Below are 9958 nucleotides of genomic sequence, written 5' to 3'. Positions count from 1 at the left end.
AGAGAGAGAGAGAGAGAGAGAGAGAGAGAGAGAGAGAACCAGACTCCAGTGTCAAGGTGTTTTCTAACTAGAACTTTATTCCAAAGGCAGAGACCAACACTGAAAGTGACTAGAGCATCTAGGGATCATCAAAAACAAAAATGGGCTGGGTGTGGTGGTTCACGCCTTTAATCCTAGCACTTGAGAGGCAGAGGCAGGAGCAGGTGGATCTCTGTGAGATCAAGGCCAGCCTAGTCTATATAGTGGCAGTCCAGCTGACTCATGAAAAAAACAAACAAACAAAAAAAAAAAAACAAAAGCAAAGTCACTTGTTACCTCTGTTTTTTTCCCCTGGCAGGTGACAGGTGACTCCAAAGGCGGAACAGACTGTGTCATATACTTCTATGGTCGTGAAGGGAGATATCAAAGACTGGGACAAACCAATCATTGGCTGAAAGTCAAGCAAGAAGTCTTGGAATCTACCATAAGGTGATTTCAGCCTTGGGTTTCTAAGGCTTCATTTGCGGACATTTGATCTAAAATTGTATAAAGTGTTGACAGCTGATAGAAATAAATTTAACAAATAGTTTGGAGTCAGATTGGTATTAGTCTAATTCTGGCCTTAGCACTTACCAGCTGTGTGGCCTTAGGCACCCGTTATATCACATAACTAGGCCTCAGTTTCCTCTGTGGCAAAATGGGAGTAATCACAAGAATTAAAACACCCCCTTGATAAAATTGTTGTTCAGATTAATTAAATGAGACAGTGTAGTGGAACTTCCAACATGGTGTCCAGAAAACAGAAAATACTAAACAAATGGTAGTTTTTTGTTTGAAGGATGCCCTGCTAGGCAGAGGTAGGATCTGCATTAGAAGACAAGTCTCAAAGGGCTAAGATCACCCTGTCCCACCACATGGCCTCTTTTAAAAATGTGCACTGGCGATGGGGAGGCTCAGAGAACTGAACACTGGGCCTCAATTTTCCATCTCATTTTCTCCTGGAAGTGTGTCAAGCAGATGAAGGTTTTTGAGAGCATCAGCAAGGGTCTCACCGAATCAGCCCACTGGCTTGGGAGCTCGTTCTCTCCTGCGTAGGACATCCAGGCCTGGCTCCTGTAGGATGAGGGAGGCGTTGGGATGAAGTAGCCAGTGAAGCCAGGTCTGTTGGCTGCTGGGATGGCAAACACTGCCGGTACTGTGTTACCTGGCACAGAGGAAGAGGGTGGAAGGTCAGAAGAGGCTAGGCTCTGGGGTCCAGCTACCCAAGAGCCAAATAAAGCCCCTTTCACAGGCTACCTGGCTGCTTTCTAGACCTGAAGTCTCAGTAAATCAGGCCTGAGGTGAGGAGCATGCTCTTGGCTATAATATCTACCCAGCTCCAACTTGGGGAGATGACTTCCAGCCACTAAGACTCCAGCAAGGCAGAGGGTGGCCAGGGTGGGAGGGCACCTGGCTTTCCTTGGTGGAGCTCTTCCAAGGTTACTGTGACTTCCAGGGGGAGCAGGTGGTGCCCTACTCAGGGCATCTGGCATAGAAGCCAAGTGGGACTAAAATCCAGGCTGTTCTGTCTTTGCCGGGGATGGGGGCTGATTCACACAAAGGAAAGAAAGCCTTTTCTGAACTCATGAGACATTTCATGGGCTATCAGCGCTCTGCTTTCCCACCCTCCTATCCCCTAAAGCTGACACCCTAACCACTGGACCTGTAATAGCCCTAGCTTGGGGAGCTGGGGAACCCAGATATCTGTCATCTCTCTCTCTCTCCTATCTATCATCTATCAATCTATCATCTATCTATCTATCTATCATCTATATCTATCATCTATCTATCTATCATCTATCATCTATCTATTCATTTATCTATCTATCTATCTATCTATCTATCTATCTATCTATCTATCTATCCATCTATCCATCTATGGACCTGGCTAGGTTACGGTGAGGAAAAAGATCATCATGGAGGGAGTCCTACAACCCCAGTCCCTATTACCTGCCTAGTCAATATGAGGGCATCACCTGCTGTGGCTTGGACCAGCATTTTAGGCTTTGAAGGCCCAGCTCCCCCTACTGTGCCCGTAGCTATTCCTTCATCCCCACCCGAACTCCTGAACTTCTGGTTAGAGGAAAGGGCACCTTGGATGCAGATGATTTCTTCATAGGAGGATGTATTTTTTTTTTTTTTTGGTCTTTTTGCAACAGGGTCTCCCTGTAGCCCCAGATGTCCTGGAACTCACTATGTAGACCAGGCTGGCCTTAAACTCACAGAGATCCTCGAGATCCACCTGCCTCTGCCTCCCAAGTGCTGGGAATAAAGGTGTGCGCCACCACACCTGGCGAGGATGTGGTGGATAAATTGCAGGAGGAATTCCTGGAAACTGCAAATGTTTAAGTTGTGTTGGCAACTGGGCATTGGCAGGTTTAACCAAAAAGGTACAGGATAAATGCAGCAAAAATTCAACTAAGTCATGTACAAACTAGGACATGTGTGAACCTCCAGTTCTGTTTTGGTGTTGTCTGTCATGGACACAAAACTGGAAACAACCTTATGTCCAGCAAGAGGGACAAGGATTGACAGTGGTATGGCATGGCACAGGATGCCGACATGGCAGGGTAATTGAGTGAGCTAACCCATACTCATGTAGCCACTGGGAAAATTCTGCAAACAATGTTGAGTCAAGAAAACAATGCAAAAGGAAATGTGTAGCATACAACTTATGTAAACTTAAAATGCATGATGTATTGCCATATACCCTTAAATAGGCATATACACTTATCTCAGGTTTAAAAACACATGGATGGTGTGAGGCCTGGGATTTCCTTGGGGAAGGACAGTGATATGTGTAAAGTGTAAAGATAAAACAATTCATTTGTTTACTTATTTTAGACAGGGTCTCCCTAGTCCAAGCCCACCTGGAAGTCAGAGTTCCATCTGCCTGTGCCTCCCAAGGGCTGGGATCAACGATGTGTGACACCATGCCTGTTATCATTTATTTTTATTTGATGTGTTTGAGTATTCTGCCTGCATATATATATATATGTATTATACCCATATCATGCAATAGATGGCATCAGATCCTCATGGAACTGAAATTTTGGTTGGTTGTTAGCTGCCATGTGGGTGCTGGGAACTGAACCCAGGTCCTTGGCAAGAGCAGCCAGTGCTCTTAACTGCAGAGTCATCTTTCCAGCCCTAAGCCAGAATAGTCTTTAAGCAAACAAAACCTTGAAATATGGCAAAATGCTGGCATGTACCTTGACTTTAGCATAACTTGATACTTTGCCTGACTTCATATTTTGTGTTTAGAAATAAAACCAGTAGATCTTCTGGTCAATGCTAATGAAGTCAGGGGGTCCAGACATGGGATGGCTTTGATTCCTGATGGTGGTGTGGACAGGGGAGGGGCTCAGCATAGGAAATGAGGCTTTCCTCTTCTGGCTCACCTGAGTAATTTAAAGCCGACTGATCCAACTGCGCCACAGACACAGGACCTCTGGACACCTGGGCAAATGAGGCACTGTCATGCAACTGGGCGGGTTCAGGCCCAGAGGACTCGGCCATGCGCGTCTTGCTACCGATGTCTGAGGTCGACCTGGGCAGGACAGAGGGACTGTGTGAGCACACCTCAGGCCTCAAGCAGTTGCACTGCATGTAGAAGTGACCTGCTGTCCTCAAGCCCCATCCTCATGGGGCCTTGAGACTGATTTGCCCCCAAAGGTGGTAGCAGCATGAAGAGGCTCTCAGACCTGTAGCAGTGGCCGTGGTGGTGTGGGAGTCATTTTCAGCTGTCTGAGGTCAGTTCTCTAAGGATGGTTCTGGGTAGTAGAACATTTAATTTCCATGTAAAAGCAGAAAGGCAATTAGTACTGGGGATGGTAGCTGGGGATGGTAGACCTAGGAGGTGATGACATCATCATCAGCCAATGGAAAGGCTCCTTATTAAGTGTACTGAATGTCTTCTTGCTGACACTAGAAAGAGTGACTCAGACAGGTGGAGAGCCACATTTGCTGTTTCTACTGGAGGGAGGCAGGAAACCCATGACTTTGGGAAGCACAGGTCAGTCGCAGAAGCAGGAGACCATGGACACTTTGTGAGCATTATGAACAAGAGGAACTCCTCTTTCTTAGTCCCACAGGCAGCAGAGAATCACACCATTTTACATATCCTCATCTTTTTATTTAGTGCAAAAAGTTGTGGAAGAAGCGGCTAGTGTCTTCTGCAGAGACATCCACATCCTTCCATCTAGGAAGGGTACTTTCCCCATAGACCACTTTTCCTCACAGATGACACCTTTGGCCTGCGGTGGGGCTTCTCGCCCCCTAATGTTAAATTGGGAAGCAGGGAGAGTGAACTGTAGCCAGTGCCAGGTGGCAGCCCACAGGACCATTCTGTCAGAGAAGCAGCCATCACAGTGAGAGCAGACAAGAGCACAGCAAGGGAGGAGGACAGAGAGGCAGGGGTCTGGTTCTTTACTTCCCTTCTCTAAGCCTGTTTCCTGTAAAATCAAAGAGATGGGCAGCTTCACCTTGAAGGTGTGCTTCTGGTCTCATGCCCTGGATTTTTTGTGAAGGAAGTGGCTGTCTCATGTTGCTGAGGATGGGGAGTGGTGCAGAAGGCAAGGATGAGGCTGGTGCTTGGCAGAAGAAGTCAATGATGCTGGCCATCAGCAGACCTGCCACAAAGGACTGAAGCGGGCACCTCTGATCCAGGACTCACATGAATAACTGAGAAGCTCCCTTTGCTCCCCCGGGAGGTGATGAAGATCTGACAACACAGTAGGGTGGGGTAAGGTGGGGGCAGTATGGGGTCTCCCTTTCCCACTCACTCCCTTCCTGACTGTTTGCTCCCATAGTTCTGGTTCAGAAGAAGCTTCCCAGGAAAACTCCTGGATTCTGCCTTATACGCTTTGCACCCCCTTTCTGAGGAATCCCAGAATGTTTACAGATAAGGAATCATATCAGAGGTCAACAAGGCAAGGTAATCTGCTTGGAAGATTAGGGAATAGAACTCTGGTCAGCTTCTGCCCACCCCACCCTGATCTCCACTGGCCGCAAGGGGTTATGTCAAACCAGCTCCACATTCTAAACCACTAGAACTGAGAACATCATCTTTTCTGGGGAAGCTCCTGGGGTGACTAGTGTGTTGGGGGAGGTTTTGGAGGCAGGGCCAGGACAAGTGGCCCATACATTCCCCAGTGCAGGGTTCTCCCAATCTTGGGTATTACACTTGTTCCGATCTTTCCTAGTGTTTGTGGGTTTTTAAATTTCTTATCCTGCTTTACTAAAGATGTGTGCACATAATCTTATTATAGAGAAAAGAGAATGTTTAACAAATGCCTCATACTGAGATGTGTAAACTCATGTATTATCAGCCTCTTCCTCTTAGAAGTCAAGAGTTGAGAGTGGGTGCCCAAACTCACTACTCCACAGCACCGTAGACACTGCCCTGTAAGTAATAAAGGGGTTTTTGGGTTTCTGGTTATATACATACAGTCAGATTTGTAGCTTGAGCTGGAGTAATTTACATACCTTCAAGGTCAGGATATGGGACAAGCAAGACACAGGGCAATTGACCTTGGTCTTTTATGACTGTGGAGTCTTAAGGACTTTCTATTTAGAGAAAGACATGCAAGTTGATCAATGCTCTGTGGTTCCCCACTTCCTTCCTGACACTCAGCATACCCCACCTTGAATGTGGAAGGGAATGAAGGAAGTTTACTGGTGCTACTGTCCAGAAGACTAAATAGCACAAGACCAAATCTTTCCAAATATTCCAAATGAAGCCAAGAAAGGAGTATATTACCGTCTGAGGGAAGTAACAGCCACAGGACCAGTCCGAGGAGGTACAGGTGGAGGGGGAGAGCCCATGACCATTTCAGGAAGCTGGGAAAACCGGTAAGCCTGTGAACAGACAAGCAAATTAGAGGGGAGAGTTGTTAAAACCCAGAGTTGATCAGCACACAGATGCTTAAGGAGGAAGCACATTTCCAAAGGCCAGACTTTCAGTTCTTTCCTCAAATCTGTTCCTTAACATGTTGCCCAGTCACCTTTGTGATCCCATCTCTCTTTGTTCTCCCCTTTGTTTACGCCACTACAGTCTCGGTGATCTCAGAACACACCAAGCTCTTTCTAACTTTGGGCATTGGCAGGTCCCTTCTTCCTGGAATACTTTCCTCCTGGTTCCGCCCATAGCTCTTCTTTCATGTCATTCATCTTGTCCCATACTCCCCTAGAAGCCCTTCTGTGTATATGTGGAAATGACCACTCTCTGGCTAAATTATATGGCTGCATGCTCATTTATTATCTGCCACCAGCTAGACTGTAATCTAAGGCTCTACTGTCAGTAATATCCTCCTGCTTGGAACAGTGCCTGATATATAACAGAAGATCAATAAATGTTACATGAGTGAATAAATGACTCATTGCAGGTGTTTTACTATTTCATAGAAGGCAGGTTTAATGGGAGAAAGCAATGAATTTTGGGGCAGGAGGTGTGTGTATGGAGGTTCTGATGAAAAGGCTTTAAATTCACAGGCAAGCCAGGTGACATATGTGAACTTTAGTGTCCCTTTCTGAAGTGGAGACATTGATGCCATGCTTAGATGGCTACTGAGAAGGCAGGCAAGGCAGCCTGTGTGCAGGAACTTTGCAATCTACAAAGCACTATTCAAAGGTAAGGGATTGGAACTGTCACCAAAACAAAAACTTTTATCAACATGTGAGTAGATAAAAGAAAGGTGGATGGGATCAGAGAGAGTCAGGTCATGGCGTACTGTAGCAAGAGAAAAATCTAGAAACACTTTCAGGGAAGACAAAGCTTAATCTGTGCTTCTCACCCATTTCTCTCTTTAGAGCAACATGCTTGCCACCCAAGTCTCTCAACAAACAGGATGACAGGCCTTTAAATCTCAAAGCATCAGGTTTAGTGCAGCAGCGTGGGGACTTCATAGACAGGATTCCTTATGCTGTAAAAGACCCTCCCCCTCAAACATTATGGCAGACCACCTATCTGTCAGGGCCAAGCCACTCAATAGCAACGAGACACTAGATACTGTACACTTTTTAAATGTACTGTGAAAACTGCAAGCTACAAGGGACATCTCCAAGGACAGCCCTGGCTGGCATCCTCCCTCCCCTGCACCTCAGCAAACCAAAACTAAACTGTGAGCCAAAACCAGACATGGAAATTGTGAGCAGGAAGCAAATGTAAAAGATGAAGTTGCCTGGAAGGTAAACTAGGCGACTGATTATCGATTAAGAGATCAGGCCTTAGCCCAGGGCAAGCCAAGGCAGCTTCACCTGGGCTGTGCACACCAGGGAAGGGGCTTAGTCTTGGTTTCTCCTTAGAAGGGAGACTGATGATGCTCCAAAGCTCAGATGGAAACAACTGGAAGTTATCTTTGGAATGGAGTGTCCCTAAAGCAGACTTGAAGGATTAGCACAATTAAGAATTAAGTGGGAGGTCATAATACAAGAGGATGAAACACACCAGAAGAAGAGAGAAATGAGTCAATATCAGATACAGGCCTTTAAGGACTTTCAAATTTGAAATGTCCAGACATAAAACAAAAAAATAACTATATAAGAAATGCTGTTGTGGCTGGAGAGATTGCTCAGTGGTTAGGAACACTGGCTGCTCTTGCAGAGGACCCGGGCTCAATTCCCATCACCCACACGACAGCTACGAACCGTCCTTAACTCCAGTTCCAGGGGGAATCTGATGCCCTCTTCTGACCTCCACAGCATTGCACAACACGGGTGCATTCACATACATGCAGGCAATACACTCATACACATAAAATAAAAATGTATAAAAAAATAAAAATAAAAAAGAAATACTGTTAAAGAATTAGTTGACCATGGCTGGAGAGATGGCTGTGTGATTAAGCATGTGTACTGCTCTTGCAGAGGACCAGAGTTCGTTTCCTAGGTGCTAAAGGGTAGAAATCAGGAGATGGAAGAAAAGCAGATCCAAAGAAGCAATAGCCAGCTGCGTGTGGAGGTTCATGCTTTTAATTCCAGCATTTTTGGCAGGCAGAGACAGGTGGATCTCTAAATGATAAGTTCCAGGCCAATCAGGGCTACACAGTGAGACCCTGACTGGGAGGGGGGAGGGAGGAGGTGAAGGAGGGGAAGGGTGATTTCAATATCCTCCTCTCACCAATAGACATGTCATCCAGATAAAAACTAAGTAGAGAAGCCCTGGCTCTCACTTCTGGCCACTCTCTGCTTCCTAATCCACTATAATGTTCAACTGCCACCACAAACTCTTGTCTTCACAGTCCGAGCCACTCTGCCACGCCTTTCCATGCTAAGATGGACTGCAACTCTCTGAAATCATGAGTCCAAATAAACCTTTCCTTCCTTAGGTTGTTTCTGTCAGGCATTTTGTCGCAGGAACCCTAAAACAATGAACACAGGCAGTGCTCAGGGAAACACACCTTCAGCTTCACTGATGCTAAGCTCCTAAATTAGTAGCTAATGTCTGCCTCACCACGTTGCACCTTCATTCCCAACCAAATTGCCCTGCATCTAGTCATGTCAAATTACTATTTCTGAATACATGTTGTGGGAGATGGAAGTAAGGAGATCTCACTTTGAGTCAGCCATTCATTGAATGTGGATTGTTCATTAAGCCTCTCTGGATCTTGACTTTCTGTTTTATTTTGTTTGTGAAATAAGGCATTGGCTTCACACTAGTCTGCCATTTTTAAAATGTATGTGTGCAATGCATCTGTCAACTCTCACCAGTGAAGTTTCCTCATGTAACAGAGAGACACTAACATAGACAGCCACAACTGACCAAAAAGTAGAGAATAAGAGATTGCAGAGTGCATGTCTCTGGATAGGACTCCTATATTAAACCTCTGCCATCCAGGGCTCAGGAACCATTTTGGGACAGTGTTCTAATTTCTTTTTGATTGCCATGATAAAACACTCTGACCAATACCAACTTGGAGAGAAAAGGGTTTATTTGAATTACATCTCCCAGGTCACAGTTCATCACTGAGGGAGTCCAACGTAGGAACTGGGGGCAGGAACCTGGATGCTGGAGCTGGAGCACAGGCCATGAAGGAACTCTGCTTACTGGCTTGGTCCCCTGGTCCATGCTTAGCCTGCTTTCTTATACAATATAGAACCTGCCCAGGGGTGGCACAGCGCACAGTGGGCTGGGCTCTCCCACATCACTCAACAATCAAGAAAATACCCCACAGGCCAGTCCAATGGAGGAAATTCCCCAATTGAGGCTCCCTCTACCCAAGTGTGTCAAGTTGACTACTAAAGCTATCCAGCACAGGCAGAACTACTACAAGAGCCAGGAGTGGTGGATAATCACAAGAGAACAGAGTTTTCCAGGCATCTGGGAACTTGCTCATATGAACTTACAGCAATGGTGATAGCATGCACAAGACTCATGCAAACTCAAACCAGACAAAATCCCAGCAGAGAACTGGGGAAATGGGTAAGACACTCCAACCTTAGGTGAGGAACTATTGGCAAATGATCACTGCTGGGTGAGGGAGAGTTGGTCTTCTTGAAGGGAGTGATGCTAGATATGTTGACCAGGTTCCAGTGGATAGACTCACACTGGGGGACATCTGGGGACACAAACTTGACTTGATAGACTTTAACACATATGACAGAATGCATGAAATCCTGTGGGGGGAGCTATGGGGGTACAGATAAGGGTGGGGGTTTAAATGTGATCAAGATGTATTATATAAAATGCACAAAAATTCAATAAATTTTAAAAAATGTATGTGAGCATGTATATATGTGTTTGCAAGTGTGTATGTACACACATGTATATGGATGTGTGTACATGTGTATGTAGTACATGTGTATGATGGCCAGAGGTTGTTGTTAGATGTCTTCTTATATTGCTCCTCACCTTATTTACTTTAGCAGGGTCTCTCACAGAGCCTGGAGTTCAGCAGTTTGCCTAGTCTAACCAGCTAATTGCCCCAGGGATTCTCCCCCC

At 45.8% G+C, this 9958-nt stretch overlaps 2 protein-coding genes across 4 annotated transcripts in view; one reads left to right on the top strand and one right to left on the bottom strand.

The window, feature by feature from the left end:
* The window catches only part of CUNH11orf91 (chromosome unknown C11orf91 homolog), a 42287-nt gene extending 41264 nt beyond the window's left edge, over positions 1 to 1023 (top strand). Inside the window, exon 3 of the mRNA XM_017802902.2 lies at positions 338 to 1023. The gene's annotated coding sequence lies outside the window, so the exon portion shown is untranslated. The remainder of the gene's footprint in view (positions 1 to 337) is intronic.
* Kiaa1549l (KIAA1549 like) overlaps positions 1 to 9958 on the bottom strand; it is a 342411-nt gene that overhangs the window by 20909 nt on the left and 311544 nt on the right. For all 3 annotated transcript variants that reach the window (XM_029555337.1, XM_029555339.1, XM_008851663.2), the window contains 3 exons: positions 5780 to 5877; positions 3420 to 3568; positions 1032 to 1183 (listed from right to left, as the gene is read on the bottom strand). In XM_029555337.1, the coding sequence (XP_029411197.1) occupies positions 1032 to 1183; positions 3420 to 3568; positions 5780 to 5877 (399 nt within the window). The remainder of the gene's footprint in view (positions 1 to 1031; positions 1184 to 3419; positions 3569 to 5779; positions 5878 to 9958) is intronic.

The sequence above is a fragment of the Nannospalax galili genome, unplaced genomic scaffold, assembly GCF_000622305.1.
Source record: "Nannospalax galili isolate Female #2095 unplaced genomic scaffold, S.galili_v1.0 scaffold11, whole genome shotgun sequence".
Lineage (NCBI taxonomy): Eukaryota > Metazoa > Chordata > Mammalia > Rodentia > Spalacidae > Nannospalax > Nannospalax galili.
Note: the sequence above shows the minus strand (reverse complement) of the source record. Positions and strands in the feature narration are given on the sequence as shown.